The sequence below is a fragment of the Rhinatrema bivittatum genome, chromosome 15 (genome assembly GCF_901001135.1).
Source record: "Rhinatrema bivittatum chromosome 15, aRhiBiv1.1, whole genome shotgun sequence".
In the NCBI taxonomy this organism is placed as follows: Eukaryota; Metazoa; Chordata; class Amphibia; order Gymnophiona; family Rhinatrematidae; genus Rhinatrema; species Rhinatrema bivittatum.
Window position 1 is genome coordinate 68,266,744 of NC_042629.1, and position 17,415 is coordinate 68,284,158.

At 43.3% G+C, this 17,415-nt stretch overlaps 1 protein-coding gene across 1 annotated transcript in view; it reads left to right on the top strand.

Annotated features, from left to right (window-relative positions):
• Window positions 1-4,197: 4,197 nt before the first annotated feature.
• Window positions 4,198-17,415, top strand: part of LOC115076515 (pleckstrin homology domain-containing family G member 5-like) — a 71,934-nt gene continuing 58,716 nt past the window's right edge. The window contains exons 1-3 of the mRNA XM_029578056.1: window positions 4,198-4,283; window positions 11,527-11,587; window positions 13,606-13,697. Coding sequence (XP_029433916.1) covers window positions 4,198-4,283; window positions 11,527-11,587; window positions 13,606-13,697 — 239 coding nt within the window. The remainder of the gene's footprint in view (window positions 4,284-11,526; window positions 11,588-13,605; window positions 13,698-17,415) is intronic.

A 17,415-nucleotide genomic window follows, 5' to 3' on the forward strand; every position in this document is an offset into this window, starting at 1 on the left:
ACATAATAAGACATTGGTGACGCATGATTTTGTAAACCAGCGAGGGTATCTTTAAAACAGCACGCGCGTGCACCCCCATGCATTCAGCTATAGGGATATCCTGTTCTCTCCTGTTCACTTGACTGTGTGTGTGCGTGCGTGTTGTACCCCGCTCTGAACGTAGGAAGGGCAGGTAATAAAATGTTTTTAAATAAATAAAGTTGTCGCTTAGCCGAATAAGTCACAATTTATCAGGATAAGTGGCACATGTCTGTCATGCGCACGTATTCGTGCTCTTGATTTTAATCATTTAGAGGAGGAAATGTAACTCGCGAATTCTCCTTATCACGTGTTGGCTTCTACATGGGTAAATCATCACGTTTTGCGACGTGCGCGTGAAGGAAATTACCAGTTTTACCAAGCAGTCCGCCAGTTTTTGCCCAGTCTATCGTTAGGTCATCAATACCCGCCCTGGTTCTTCAGCCTGAGCTCCCCCCCCCAGTTTACTCAGGACCCCCTCACACAGTCAGTATTTGGCTGTAAAGAATTTCACTCTTACTTACACCAGGTAATTAGTGCAGGGAACAGCCGTATGTGGCTCGCTTTCGCAGGTTATAAAATAGGTTGCAAAATATGCGCGAATGCCCCCAGCCTTCCTTTTTTATGCATGCAAATTTATTCGTGCGCCATGACTTGCACGTGTATGTTTGAGGTTTATAAAATAGCACCTATGCGACTATGCGCTATTTGCACACCCATGTGCTAAGTTGTATGCGCACAACTCTTTTTTTTTTTTTTTTTTTTTAATTCCCCTTTTAGAGAGTAGAATTTATCCTGGATAAAATCTGGTTTCTTTGCAAGCTGTGATACTTTTCTGTTGGCCCACCGTAAGAATTATCCACAAATGGGTTTCGTCTTCAGACAGGATGGCGAGAGATTAGAATGGATAAGCGGCTGCTGACCTGGGGTTTTAGCTGAAGATGGACGTGGGAAACTACCCTCAAAATACTGAGCCACGGCAGCATCATTTCTCTGCTTACAAGTAGTACATCTGACGGAAAATTCAATCCAGCAGGTTGCTTTTGCTGCTAAGCTTTTGATGGTTTTTCGATTTGGACTAGTTCTGTGGGAGATTAGAACAGGTTGATGCAAGCAAAATATATTTTTGTTGTCCAGTGTTGTATGAGCCCTGCAGCCTTTTTTTTTTTTTTTTTTTTTGGGGGGGGGGGGGTTGTGGACAAAAGGGCCTGATGTGACTGTGAACTCTTTGTCTTACAGGTATGTCACCATACGGACTGTCAGCAGCTGAACCACAAGAGCCCGCTGAGCTTGTGCGAGTCGTGTGACAGCAGGTTCCACAGCACCATGCACTTTGACAGGCACATTCGCTTTGACCTGCCACCGCAAGGTGAGAGCACGACCCGCGCCGGCAAGACGTGATTGTAAAACCGGCGTGCTGGGCAGCATTGAAAAAGGACCACGGGGCTCGCGGTTTGTAACTCAGTTGCACATGCGGTGGTCAGAAAACAGAAGGACCTGACAGATGCATCGATTAGAAAATGCAGTGACCGCTCGTTATTTTCCTTCTCCGGCCTAAATGTGTCTCTCAGAAACTCCTCCTACCAGCGGGCGTGTCGTGGAACGCTACGCGCACGTTTAACTGCGTTGAGGCTGTGCAGCTTTCAGAGCACTAAGTTACAGGGTCATGAGGCCCCCCCCCCCCCATATGAATCATTTTGAAAGTTGTCCCTCTTTTAAGGCCGGGTTCCCTCCATTGCAGGGGCCGCCTTTAAAAAAAACGGGCAAAAATGAAGGATCGATTACTTTTAACGGACGCTACTTGTAAACTCGCAGCCTCGTGTAGAACGGTGCGTGCAGTATGCGGTGGCAGCCGTGCTTTTAACCCGCTGGTGTCCGACGTAAAGAACTTTTAACAGGCGTCACGGAAAGGATGTGCCGGCAGGAGAGAGGGCGTTCGGGGAAGGTGGACTGCTGGGAAGGTTTGCATCCTCCACAAATCTGGTCAGAATGAGTGGATGCGTCGCAGATTTTTTTGGTAACGCGGGACTGCATCTGTCACCGTTGCCTGGATCAGACCGACACCAGGAGAGAATTTGTTTTCTTCCTGGCTGCATGGATTTTTTTATTTTTTTTTAATTTCCAAGGCCAATCCTTTGCAGATGTCTCTTATAAAGAAAAAGCAAACCGAGAAAAGGCTGACCCAGCAGGAAGCGCCGTGCACTGCCGCTTCAGCAGGGAACAGGCCCGCGTGTAACCGCGAATGGAGCCTTAAGTCTTGTCAGATCCCAGTCCTGGTTCCGATTGAGCTGGCACAGGGGCAAATGCAAGGCCACAACTTGAAAAGGGTAACAACATGCAGGGCTGGCGTTTTACTAAAACTAATTCCTGTCCATAGTTTGGAAACGAAAGCTCCATGTGCCTAGGTTTTAGGTGCCCTTATTTATGTATTTAAATTACTTGTAGCCTATGCCTTCCGACACTCGGAGCAGGGTACATAAAAACACACAAAAAAAAAGCAAAATATCACCACACACAAAAGCCCTTCCACCAGCTGCAGCTTTCTGACCCCTCACTAAAGCAGTTGTGGTATCACATCCTTCTGCTGCGGAGCAATATTGTTCTACTTGTTGTGGGAGTTTGCTTGCCGGATGACCTCTGCACCGATGTCTACTACAGTGCAGCTTTTATTCCTTTGCTAAGCAATCATGATGTTGAATTATTTATAGCAGTTCTTTTGTGCCTCTGGATACGGTGCTGGTCAGCCATGGGAGGCTACTACTTTCTGTCAGTAAGAATCCAAAGAAACTTGTGAGCCAGGCAGCCTGCGTTCTTGTTATTATTTTTTTTTGGCAGGGGAAAGCCAGTTTTAAGACACATGCCTTGTGTTTTGGACTGGATCCCGGAGGCGCAGGGAGACCCCAGCGACTTGCGCAAGGTCACACGGAAAGCCGGTGGCGAGAGGGGGTATCTTGGCATGAAGCCCCCACCATCTCTCTTGCAGTCAGGCCCCATGCACTGACCAACAGATCTGCTCACCTCCCTCTTTGGATCTGCTCTTGTTTTTCTGGGCTGTTTAAAAAAGCAATTTCTTCTCCTTGAGGGTGCCCCGTGTTCTGTTTCGGTGGCCTCTGCTCTCTGGGAGCATGTCTAACCTTTTGGATCGTGGGAGCTGAAATCCCGTTTTTACGGCGCACACGTTAAAATGCCACCAAATGAAACCAACAGCCTTCTCCAGGCTGCTTTATCCTTTCCGTTCTGTAATCTGCTTTTATTCAAAATAACCCATTGTCGATACTAACCATATCTCCTGAAAGTGGAGCGCCCTGTAATAGGCTTCTGTTGGGTGAATGAATCTTATGCCTTTAATGAATGAATGAAGTCGGTCATTTAATATTTTTTTTTTTTTACTAGTAGGAAAATCTGGAACTTCCTCATTGGAAGTACTCATCTCGTGATCTATGTGTTAAATACTGGATGAGAAGTGTGTGTGTGTGTGTGTGTAGGGGTGGAGCAGATGGGAGGTTATAATTTCATGCTGCTTGTAATGATGAGGGTGTGGAATGTTTTCTGGCTCTCAGCTGTTTGTTTTTGTATTGTATTGTGTGTGATTGTTTTTAAGAGTTATGCAAGAATTCTTTTGTATTTTGATGATTTAAAATTTTCAGCACTTTAGGCAAACTCCACAGAGATCAGGGAAGTAGTTAATAAGAATGGTAGATAAATAAATAGTTTGTGTTCAGACGTCTGATAAATGGATGTTTTTTTTTATCCCAGTTGATAATCGAGCATAAAATGCTATTTAAAATTGCACGACAAATGGGAAGAAACATGCATTATGCACAGCTTCCGTGATGCCTAGGGATCTCCTCATTAGCTTGTGTTTCTCTCTGTGTTGCTCCTGAGTCCCCCACCCCTGCCCCCTCACCTTAAAAAATGACCCAGTGCAACAGAGTGACCCTTGGATCACCCGGTTCATTTGATTCAGGAATGTCGTACAACTCCAGACTGAAGAGGGTTCGTGTGTTTGTTTTCCCCCCTCTGATTCGGCTCAGTTCTTGTTCAGAACAGACATAACAAGAGGTTTGTTGGGGAATGAGTTAAGAGAGTTAATGCATTCGACTTTAATCGTATCTGTATATATAACCTTATTTTTATACTTCTCTTTCATTTTCACTGAAGGTTCCATTCTGGCCCGCAATGTCTCCACGCGGTCATGCCCCACCTCGCACCAGCCCAGCCTCTGACGTAGATGAAGATGACGAAGCCTTGATGGATGGGAAGGGGTAGGTGTTTTCTTCTAAGTTTTTTTTTTTTTTTTTTTAATTCTCTGTGTAGGCCCTGGGTAAACCAAAAGTTATCTCCTAGTCTGCAGAAAAGGCAACATCTCCTTTATCAAGGTATCAGCAGGTTGGAAGGTCTGGTATCTGATGGGAAGACAGGTTATTGCTGCATTCCTTAGATCTGGGTGCATGGAACAGCATCCCAGCGGAGATCGTGGAGACGAGGACCGTATCAGAATTAAATAAAGCAGGGAGACAAGCACAAAGGATCTCTGAGGGAGAGGAAGAGATTGTAAAGCTAAGTGGGAGGTGTGCATGAGCAGATTGGTTCAGCCATTTGGCCTTTATCTGTCATGTTCTATGTTCCATATACTGAACTACTCAGTTGCAGTTTGCTAGTGTTTTAGTATATTACTGCCTTGGAGGGGGGCGGTTAGAAATGCACGAGTATGATATCTGTAATTTTCTGATAGAATTTAGGCATTCCTTAACCTGATTGGCCACTGGTGTCTTTGAGAGCAATTGACAGACTATACAATATCCAATGGGAGCTGGTTGGGGCCAGAAAGTGACCTGTGAAGGAAAGAAGAGAATCTGATATGATACAAAGCTGAAAGCTTTTTATAAAAGTTCTTTTAGCTCCAGGGGAGCTACAGTGCTACAACAGCACAGCATGTTGGTCGCCTACTGGGATATTGCTTAACATCATAAGACGTGATGAACAGCGTTGCCTTGAGGACACACCAGTAACTTGATGGTCTGTCACACCGGCCATGGCGAGTCTTGGCTGTTGGTTGGAAGCGCTGTGAAGGCTGAGAGGAGGGGCAGTCCCAAACTGAACTCTTGACAGGTTCCTGTTGATCTGCGGCAGAGATTGATTGGACTTTGCTGCGTACCTTTGGAGAACTTGAGCAAATATCCACGAGCAAGCAGCCCTGGAATCGCAACCAGACCTTTTTGCAGAATCTCGGCTGGGATAGTAGATTGCGGCAATGGGATAAAATGTTTAGAAACAATGGGTTCTTTGTTGCCTTGGTTTTGGACAAGCAGGAGTCTCTTTTATAGATTGTAAAATAGCTGTTATGATAAGCGAAGAAGTCCACAGAGGTTCTGGCGAGAGGGAGACTCAGCGGTGCAGAAGATCCCACTGCTGCCTGGAAGTCTGCGTTGTCTCAGGAAAGAGAGAGCAGCCCTGACGCAAACAGGGGCAGAGGCCCCCTCGGTGGGCTCAGGGTCTCGGGCAATGGTGTAAGTTCTAGCAAAGACATATCAAAGTAACCCAAGCTTCTCCCTGCAGCTGTATAGTTTTTGTTTTCTGTTGTGTTTTTTTTTTTTAATTCATTCTTCCATTCGTTATGTGGGGGTGGTTTTGAAATATCTGACACTAAAGGAGGATTGGTCCTACCCCAGCAAGCAACAGGAGGAATGTTACACTTCTGCACCCAGCAGCATGTAGTTAAGTATTCAGATTCATTTGAAGAGATTTTGTTTAGTTAAAACCGAGCGATTTTGAGTAGCAAAGTGAACAGAATCCTCCCCAATCCCTTGCAAAAAAAAAAAAAAAAGTTCTGTTCTATAGCTGGCACTAGCTAGGGCTTCCGTGTCCAGTTTAACCTTTTCGGCCTGTATTGTGACTTTTGTTGATGAGTTCCTGGTGCTTTCTGCTGGATGGCCTGGAGCAGTTTTTTGGAACGTCCCACCGGGCAACCATAGAATCAGAATTTTTCTTGCCAAAAATCTACTGCCTGATGCCAGATTCTTTGTCCGCCTGTCTGCCTGTCAGTGCCAGATTCAGGCACAAGCTACCTCAGCTACAGTTTAGGGTCTCGGATTTATGAGAGGCCTTCTGACTACAAAAGACTTACTAAATTTCAAGTTTTACTTTTTTTTTGGCCTCTTAAACTTCACCCAGCTTAGGGCCTCAGCATATCTCCATGCAGCCCTGCTGTCTGCTGCAGTTGATGGGATCGGCCTTGATTTACAAACTGTTGGTAAGGGCGAGCGACTTTTCAGGTCTGAAGCAGTAGGCAGTGGTGATTAAGGAGAGAGAACAGCAGCAGATGGGCGTTGGGTACTGACCCCTACGATTACCAGCATGGGGGTAACCTGCACTGAGAGGCAGTTACTACCATGAGCATCTTGCTGGGCAGACTGAATGAAGCACTTGGGGTCTTTTTCTCCCCGCCATTTACAATGTTACTATGATTTGTGGCGCCATAACAGAGATGACTTAGGGTGAAGAAGGCAGTGTATACAGTGTAGTATTTGAACGGTTTATCTTTCTGTTCTAGATTTACATCCTTAGTGACTCTCAAAGACTAGGAGCAGCTCACAAGCATTACAATAATAGCATAACAAGACTGCATACAGTAATGACATAACAAATTTACTAACTTCCAAAACACAATAAAATACATCATGTAAAAATGCAGGTGATGCAATAATATTTAACAAGTTCACGATAAAGCTCAAATTAGCCACTAGGTGGCATCATTATAACTTGCAAAGAGGTAAGGAAAGGCCATGAAGGATACATTTATTTGGGACTCTATTCTCAAGAATCTCACAAAACTGTTCTTAAAATCCTAGTGCGTTGCGAGTTCTACTGACCGCTGTTTTGGATACTTTACTCAGCTGATCTTCTACAGCAATCGAAGTGTGCATCCATATAGGCTTTGTTTACTGTCGAGAACACTGTTCATTCCTCCCTACCTTGCCGTGTTTCGAGAAGCACGCAGCGTGATTGCGTGACAGAATTCTTTAAATGACCAATCACTTCAAACCTATTGGTCATTACAAAGTCCCATGGGCCAAGAGCTTTCAAATCTAAATGTGAACACGGGGAAGTAATCAGTTGAGGTGATTGATCAGCCAAAGAATTTTGTCATCCAGTCACAAAAATGAGAATTGTCCCTCCCGATGCAGCGCACTGCATGAATCACGGCCCGTGTCAGGGGACTGATTGCTGTTATCTGCTGTTGAAAATGTACTCTTGATCGCTTAATAAGCTGTGCTTAATGCTTTTATAAGGTTGTTTTCCTTATTTTGGCGCCTGCTGATGGTCCTTAAGGACTCCTCCCACACTTTTGCTGCTCTGTTTTAAGTGTGTGTGTATGGAAGACGTTACTACCCACCTTTTTGTTTTTGGCTATAGAGGAAGAAACAGCGAGCTTTAGGAAATGTACCTACCACCTCCAAAGGTGTATGATGCTGTGCGTTCAGGTTTTATTTCCTACAGCTGGAGCACTTTCTTGATAATTTTAATAGGGTCGTGATATTTTGATTATGATCTCTAGATGCAATATTACAGTTCCTGCTCTTTGGTTTAAAGAGTTGATTTGTGGTTTTCCAATAAGTCATTGTTTCAGTCATGGTTTACGTTCCCGGTGGATCAGTCTCTGTGCTTTACCATTAGACTGCCAACTGAAGGTGGTGTGTGAGCCCTTGGAGACCATTACATCCCTGCAGTACTTTTCCCATGAGTCTTTGGTGTCTACTTTTGTCTCTTGTAGTTCAAAAAGGTTTCACATTAAGGGCAACAGAGCTTAACTTTGTTCCCCTTTTAACAAACAGTTTGCTATGAAATGAGGATTTTTTTGGGAGGGCTCTTGGTTTCTGGTAAGCATTATCGAGGCAGCTTGAACTGGTGAACACAGCAGTTCTCGTGTGTAAGTTGAACGTCAACGTTGTTGGCTACTGAAGAGCTATGTGTCCCAAATTTAGTACATGGTAGGAGTTACCCCTGATTTTAATCACATATAGGCGTCTTTTGAATAGCAAGTGGAACCCGATTTCTTGAATAATGCACTATGTAAAATTTCTGTGCTGCCTACTTAATAAATTATGTTCCCAGTGCTTCTTATGCTATCAATCAGGCCGATACAGTTCAGTGCACTCCGGCGGAGCGCACTGTTAACCCGCATTTGGACGCGCGTTTTCGACGTGCTAGCTTTACCCCTTATTCAGTAAGGGGTAATAGTGCGTCGAAACGCTCGTCCAACCCCCCCGAACCTAATAGCGACCTAATAGCAAAAATGTGCAGCCAGGCCGCACATTTTTACTTTCAGAAATAGCGCCTACCAAAGGTAGGCGTTAATTTCTCCGGGAACCGGGAAAGTGCACAGAAAAGCAGTTTTTACTGCTTTTCTGTGCACCCTCCGACTTAATATCATGGCGATATTAAGTCGAAGGTCCTGAAAGTTAAAAAAAAAGTTTAAAAAAAAATTTTTTGAAATTGGCCCGCGGCTCGCGGGTTGAAAACCAGATGCTCAATTTTGCCGGCGTCCGGTTTCCGAACCCGTGGCTGTCAGTGGGTTTGAGAACCAACGCCGGCAAAATTGAGTGACGGCTGTCAAACCCGCTGACAGCCGCCGCTCCTGTCCAAAAAGAGGCGCTAGGGACGTGCTAGTATCCCTAGCGCCTCTTTTTGCCGCGGGCCATCATTTGAATACAGAATTGCGCGCACAGGAGAGTGGCCTGTGCGCGCGCCGGGAGAGCGGGCATTCATCCGCTCTCCTGCGACTTTTACTATATCGGCCCGAATGGCAGTAATTCATAACTGTGGAAACTCTGTAAAACACGATGAGCTGTTCATGCTTTTGTATCTCTCCTGAGGCTGCTGTACTCATGGCCACTGGAAAAGGCGAGTAGGGGAGAATATTTCCTAATGCCAACCATAATGAGCAGGCTGAAAAAATCAAGTGCCATTGAGTTGTAACAGTTTTATGGGATAAGGGGGCAGAGACCTAACAAATACAGCTCAGTCCCTCATTAAAATTTCCGGTAGTTGACTTTGGAGTATGTTCCATTTGTGTTTCAAGGAGATGCTCATTTCAAACCACCTTAGTGAGAGAGTTGATAAGCACAGTGCTGTGTCTCCACTGTCTGGAAGTTTCTCAACTATCCTGAGTTCCTCTTGCATTAACTCCCTTATAATCTTTTGTCTTTTTAAACACTTTTTATTTATTCAATATTTCTGGCATACAAACAGTCTGTAAAATAATCTTGCAGAAACCAATGAAACTAATCAAGCATACATTTGAATAAACAGCTCTTAGCAAAACAGTGCAGGAAGACATGACGATCCCTCAAGGCAGGAGTATATACAGTTTAATCAAATCCATAAAAGTGATGAAAGCAGAAACTCTCCTTTTCTGAAAATGCTTTTTTAATCCAAAGAGGATGCATAATACTGGTCCTGCAAAATATATACTGCATATATTAAAAAAACAAAAAACAACCCCATGCCCTCGCTTTTCCTGTTTCCAGTGGTCACACACAATATTCTTCTGGAGTTGACCGTAGAAATGTCTCTCAGGAGACCCGTCTCTTAGCGTGCTTTATGCCTGTGATACTTGAACTGCCTTTGTCTCATTATTTTTTGATTATTCTAACTGAACTTCCATGTGTTGAGATCTTCCCTGTCTAAACTTCCTGAGCATGCGACCTCCCCTCTCTCTCTTTTCCGATGCAATGATACAAAAAAACTCTCAGCCTTCGTAAATCTGCGAGATTGAAGGTAATAAACGTGGTCTTTTCTGGAACACCTTTTTGTTAGTTATTGTTTGTGTCTTTGTACTTGTGCTTTTTGATTTTGTGATTTACTATTGTACTTAAACAGCAAAAAAGGCTTAGTGGCAGAAAGCTTAATCGTAAAACTGGTATCAAAACCACCTGTGTAATCGCTACTATGGCGAGCTAAATTTCCTCAAACTAGTGTACCAACAGGGGTAGGTGACTCATCTACCAGTAAAAGGCCAATAAATCCAGCCGATTTTTCAGTTTTTTAAATGCACATAAAATCACTTTAAAATGTGTGGTCTTTATCAGGCACAATGTTTGCACAGGCTTACAATCCAAACACACATGCCTTAATACTGTTTTTAAAGTAGCACTTAGCTTAAAGGACTTGCAGCAGTTGCAAAAGACTGATCCGGGCCATTCAGTTGGAACGCAAAACTACCCGGTCCATGGGACTGCCCGACACCGGCACTGTTTCGGCGTATGTCACCTTCATCAAGGACTGTATAAGTCACTCTAAAGATTAACCCACAAAAGCCTGCTAAACAAAGGGTTATGCAAAGATTATCAAATGGCCGCATAGCTCACAATATCAGCTTACAACGCCTGTAACTGGTGACGAGCCAGGTTTTTTACATTTTCTACGTGATGACTCGTCACCATAGTTAAAATGCCGAGTTTTTGGCAGGTGAAAATGTTTTGTGAAGAATTGGCCAGCCGCTTCAATTAATAATAATAACGGGACTGAAAAGAAAAGAAAGAACTCTTTGAATTTTGAGATACGCTGACCCGTGAAGCAGCAGTTTTGCGAAGCTTGGTACCGTGTTGGGCATGAATTAACTTCAACTAATGGGGAAGTAGTGCACTTTTTAAATACTATTTTTAGTGAAAATGCTTTAAACAAATCCTAAAAAAATTGGACCAATGATTAAAACTGTACCCCTTTGATTTATCAATGGAGCACATGCAAGAATGTAAAAGATATTAAAGTGAGAGGTTTATATGATGGTCCCTTAGAAGACTATTTTTTCATTATTATTCTCTGGTAAATACGTCTTGTTGCAATTAATTGCATCAGTAGCATGGGATCTTCTTGGTGTTTGGGTAATTGCCAAGTTCTTGTGGCCTGGTTTGGCCTCTGTTGGAAACAGGATGCTGGGCTTGATGGACCCTTGGTCTGACCCAGCGTGGAAATTTCTTATGTTCTTATGTCAATTTAATTATCTAAAAAGTAAATTTTGCAAAACACTTCCTGGTATTAGAAATCCTGTACCATTATGTCTAGCAGTGCTAGAAATATGATAAATAGAAGCAAATGTTTCAGATCACACCTCAGCTGCTACCAATCAAGAGTGGTGGTCGTGCATTTCATATTATTGAGTATTTTTAGTCATAAGCTGAGTGACTGATTTTAAAGCCCTGGTCTGTTTTCCTTTTCTGGCTTTTCTCGCAATAGTTTTGCCCACTTGGGTTTCCCCGGCCCGGGCTTCGGTTGCCGGGCAGTAGTGACGAGAGGAATGCGTTCCTGGCCCGGTGTTTGTGCAGCCCTCTGAAGTACGCATCACCGTTCCTATTGTGAGCCGAGACTTTTCTGTCCCCCCCAACCCCCCCAAGTGAAGGGTGGGCCGCCTGCCATATGTGCAGGCTTAGACGTCTGATATGTTGCTTCAGTGTAGGCGCCATACTTCAGAAGCTGTCAAACAAATGTGTTTTCCATATTCTGCAGGGACAAGAAGAGCACTGCCCTTAAACTGAGCAAGAAGAAAACTCGGAGAAGACACACAGATGTAAGAATGATTTTTATGCTCCATCTTTTTATTTTCCTAGCTGAGAGCTAAATGTTATCATCAAAGAATTAATGTATTCTCGTTTCTAAAAACAGTGATGCCCATGAGAATTGTTAATTACATGAAAGGTGATAGGAGATTTCACCTTTGTTAATAATTTTAGTAAATGAAAATTACACATTGGGACGTCTGCAGACGCGTTATATTTAGTGACCCGATCGTTTTGCTTGTCTTTGCAATATTTTGCCATTTGGTTTCCTGAAGGATTTTGTGCCTGTTTTTCACAGAACTCTTACTGGATTGTCCATCAGAAATTAAAAAAAAAAAAAAAAAAAAAAAGCAGCTGCCCTGAATTATTGCACCAAATAAATAAAATAAAATTGCTGTTTGTGGAAGAATCCGCTATTTATTTCAATGAATCTGCAAATTTTGGTGAAATCTGCGGCAAAAATCCACCAGATATTTTAAATCTGGATCATGGCATAATCCACAGGTTCCTCTAGAATGAGAGCAGGTTTAAATCAGCCTGGTTCTACTGCAGCTTCAGACAAAAGCCACCTTTCCCTGGCCACAGAGCACCAACAGGGCCAACCCAAAGGCGAAATCAAATTTTAAGCATCATGGGCCTAATTTTTCAAAAGGATTTACGAGCGTAAACTGTTGTTTGTGTGTGTAAAATCAGCCTTTGAAAAGCATCCTAAGGATGGTCTGCAGAAAAGCACATGCAGAGCAAGATTTTGCCCGGAATTTTCCATGGACCAGCAAGAGGTGTTCTGGGGGACAGAGGGGAAGCCGTTTTTGCACAGTGTTTCAGCACGTAAAATGTACACATCCGCTCAATTCTTGCTAAATCTTACACGTAGCAGAAGATCGAATTCTCACCCAGTCTTCTATCAGATGTGCTGAAAACTGCTATAATCACAATATCAAAAAAAAAAAAATAGAATAATGCAAGCAGAGCAATGAAGTGTGCATATGGTATTGGTTTTACAAGGCTTTTCCTAGCTAGAAGACAGGAGACTTTAGAACGAATTGTCAAAGTGGACTTAGATACATAACTCATGGGTTCTGCCGGTGGACGGGGGGGGGGGGGGGGGGGGGGGATGTAGGCATGGCATAACCATTGCTCTGGTTGCATTTTGGGTTGTTTTTTTTTAATATTGTGATTATAGCAGTTTTCAGCATGTTGACGGGAGACTGGGTGAGAATTCGACCTTCTGCTTCGTGTAAGGTTTAGCAAGAATTTGGAATTCATTGTCTCGTCTGAAGTTTCGCCAGAGGGTTTATTGCCAAATCTTTTAGCGGGGGCAGTCAAAAACCTGGTGAAAGGCTTCACGTAAAAATGAAAGCATTCGTGAGAAACAGGGGGGGGGGGGGGGGGGGAATTGGAATTTGTGGCTAATTCTCACGCACACCGAGAGCACAGAATCATTTGGGCTGTTTTATAGCAGGGGTAACTTTACTCACCAATAATCCACAAAGAAGAATGTTAACGGCGTTCTCTCATTTTTATTCCCTTTTGCGACCCAAACGTTTCCCTCTGCAACTCTGGGCTTCCAGCTCAGTTGAGACCAGTTGAGAGGTGCCATGAACATGAATTCAGTCGCGGCGTCAGAGTCCAGCGGAAGCCGGGCCTGATTGAACTGAAAGCCTCAAGGAGCAGGGAGGAAGCTGCCAAGCACCCCCCCAAACCCCCCCCCCTCCCAAAAACCAGCAAAGCTTTATTCACTAGGCCTATGGCCTGGCTGTGAAGCAGAAGGTATGAGAGAGAGAGAACAGGAAAAAAAAAATGGCAATCAGTGATGCCAGCGATAAACCAGGAGTGGTTTGGTGAAAGATCCTTTTTAACCCTGACTGTTGCGACCTGATACAGATCCCCTATGGTTTGCTAATGTGATTGCCGATCACGGTTTATTTCTTTTATTTTTGAGGGTGGGGGGGGGGAGGGGGAGGGACATTTCTTAGGGACCTGAAAGTATTAACACTGGTTTCCTTTTTTTTTTTTTTTTCATCTGTAGGACCCGAGTAAAGAATGTTTCACCCTGAAGTTCGATTTAAATGTCGATATAGAAACGGAGATTGTGCCGGCTATGAAGAAGAAATCACTGGGGTAATTTTTTTTGCTTCTCTACCTCGCATTTAGTACATCTATAAGCATCTATATATAAAACAAAGAAACCCCTAAGGGAAAACAGCGCTCCAGAAACATTTACAGAAACACGATAAAATCTTTATTAAGAAAATGTTCCAAAAATAATGCAAAATTGAAAAAGCCTATAGTACAAATTCTGTTGTTAAACTGTGTTGTTAAAAAATGTAATTAAATAAATACAATTAAAAAAACCTCTTACAAATGTTGAAACAAAAATATAGTATATCGTATGCATTCACACCACACGTGTGCTCTAAACTAGATTAAAATTGGCAAATGTCCATTGATAAATCAACTAACATGGAGTGAAACAATCACACTAAATCACAATATTATGAAATTTCTCCCAAAGCCCAATGTTGAAAGTCGACTGCTTTCTGCCTTCCCCAGTCCTGTTTGTGAACAGTTTGTAAGTAGAAGGATAATGTGAAAATTCAGTACAGCTCTGCCCGGCAGTTTTCAGTGCATCGCAGTCACGCGTTCCTAGTGTGAAGGGTTTTTTGCTGCTTTTTTTGTGCCGTGGCGTTCTCTGCTTTTACTTAAAGCCTGGGTGGGCGCTCGTCAGCACGTGGAGAGTGCATTTCAGGAGTGAGCTCTAGTTTTAGGATGGCAGCTGATCGATGCAGGCAGAGACGAGAAGGGAGCTTTGTTGGAAGGAGGGTGGTGAGCACCTGGGGACCTGATGTGCCTGCTCTTGGGATGGTTAAGGAATGGTTTGGGATGATTTTAGGGGGCTACCTAATATCCTTTGCTTTGCTTTTTTTGTAGGTTTAATTTACGGGTATTCAGAGCCACGTGTACTAAGCATTTTGCTAGTAAATACAAAATGTTAGGCAGCCCTTGGGACAACCTACAAATAGTGTCATGGTGCGTTTGTTTTTTTTTTTTTAATCTGCAGTGCAGTCCTGTCCAACAGGCCTTGCCTGACTGAGCACCGTTGCTTCTCGATTTTCTTTTGCCAAGGGCTAGGGCCCATGTTGGCTGTTGTAGGTCGAGGCCGTTCAGTGGACAAAGCCATCAGGCTAAAGTTAGCGGATAGTTTGACCCGTACATTCAGCGGGATAAACGTCCCTGCTCAATATACCCGCCTAAAGTTGTCGGGCTCCATATAGACTGGGTAGATTATTTAAAAGCTTACACTTCCCGCGCTGCCTTTTTACAGCAGCACTGGGAGCGAGCAGAGGGTCCTTTATTCCCGGCATGGAAATGAGGTGTTGAGGTAGTTGGGGGGGGGGAGGTAAGGAGGGTCCTGAGGGTGTCTGGGGGGGGGGGAGGGGGCATGATGATCTTCATATTTATTTATTTATATTTATTTATTTATTATTTATTAAGTTTTTTTATATCCAACATTCAAGACGATAGTCCCATCATGCTGGTCACAAGAAACAATAAAGGGTCGGGGGCTGGCGTACAGTGCTGGGCTCAAGGTTTAAAACTGGTTTGGAGGGTGAGCATAGCACGGCCGTCAGGGCATTTGTATGATGATTTTTGGGGAGGAGAAAGGGGATTGGCCCCGCTGGCCCTTTCATTTCTTTGTTTGGACTGTTTTCACCAGTGCCACTTAGCGGATATCTTCTAAAGTTATCTGGTTACGCAGCACGTTAGATAGCCACACAAGCCAAGATAACTTCAGGCCTGCGCAGGAACAGGTCTGAATGTATCCGGCTAACTTACAGGGTCATTTATCAAATCGTGTTAGGGCCCTAATGCCCGCGATAACGCTGTAGCATGCCCGATAAATACCGCATCACAAAACGTATATGCAAATTTAAAATTAGTATTCGAGTGGGAGGAGTTGGGCGGAGTAAATGGAAATGAGGGTCAGTTAACATAATACAATAATGCACGGCAATGCGGGTTTTAATGCCGGAAATAACTACACCTTTTTTTCTGTGCGTTGTGCCTGCGTTAGCTGTGTGTACCAGCCAAAACAGTTATTATCGCAAATACCGGTTCAGGAGGGGAGAGGAGAGAGGAGAGAAAGAGAGAGCTTCTGTGGAGGTTACATATAAGTTAACTTTGTATACCATTGTAAGAGAGGGCATTATGAACTCGAGGTGCGAGCAGCACAGTTGCCATCAGTGAAGATTTACTCTCATTTGGAGAGATGAAAGTTGAAAGAAGAGTAGATTGGTACAATGTTCTCTCTACCTAGCTTGATGCACTCTCTGTCTAGCTGCAATCAACCTAGGTAGAGAATACATTGTACCAATCTACTCCTTTACCTTTCATCACTCCAAATCACCAAATCTTCACTGATGGCAACTGTGCTGTTCGTATGTATGACTGTGCATGTAAAACTCCCCCAAAACCTATGCCACTCCCCAAATCTCACCCGGAGTTCATAATACCCTTCTTACAGTGATATAAAATGTTAACTTGTATGTGAGCCTCCACAGGGTGCTCTCTCTCTCTCTCCTCTCTCCCTTTCTCGCTCTCTCTCTTCTAGCAGCCCAAACCACCAACCTTCTCAGTCAGTAATGCATTGTGGAAAATGTGCATGCGGTACACTTTTTTTTTTTTTTAAACACGGGTGCTATTTCCGAGATATTGATAAATCTATGTCTTAGTTGGAATATATGATAGTCACCTAAATCAGCCAGATAACTCAGCCCCGTCCCAGAATGCCCTTTTTATCCAGCTAAATTATGGCCGGACAACTACTTATTAGGCTATAATTTAGCTGGATAAGTGGCTGAATATGCCTATTTTGCCATTTAGATGGATAAATGACTTTTCGATATGGACCTCTTCCTGTTTAGGATTATTTGTTTACTTTAGTATTTTATTTGATGTATGTTACGCTATTTTATTCTGTGTGTTTTTTCTTCATTGCTTAGAGCAACAGCATAAGTAATTAACAAAGGAATAAACAGTAATTTCAAAACCCAAGCCAATCAAACCCTACTGTGGAGATTGAGTCAGGTTAAGATTTTGATATTTATTTATCTATTTATTTATTTATTATTTAACATATTTATCTACCGCTGTTCCAATGGTCACAATGGTTTACAATTAAAACATTCATAATTGTAAAAGACAAAACAACCAAATGTCAATAATATTCATTAACAGAGTACTAAAAAAATAAGAAACAAAATAAGCATGATTTTAAGCCAATAGTCCCAGCAATATTGGCATGGGAGAGCCTGAATTTATTAAATCTCAGAAGCTAAGCAGGGTCTGGCATAGCTAGTACCCAGATGGGGAACCATCAGGACAGGCGGGATGCTATAGGCTTCAGAAGGTAAGGGCAAATCTTTGCCAAAAAAAAGTCACCCAAACACAACAAACCGTGAAACATCCTGATTTCACCATTAAGAAAGCAATTTTCAGACATCCTGTATAATGTAAGCCTCAAATATGTGGATAGATTACACCAGTTTTCAGAAGAGGCTTATGCACATAACTCTGCTTTGAAAACTATCCCACATCTGCTGTTTGGTGCACACACAATTTTCCTGAATATTTACAAGTACACAGTCAAATTTTCTAAAGTGTGCACAACCATCCAAACCCAAGCCTCTCACCAGCCTTGGCTCCAGGAACGCCTTTGCTTGATGCGGGTAAGCTTATGCGGGAACATAACGCATGCAAGAAGGGTTACGCTGGTATCGAACGGGCAATTTTTAATAAAGGCCTCGTCTGCCCGTAAAACCCTCTCCTGCTTCCTAAA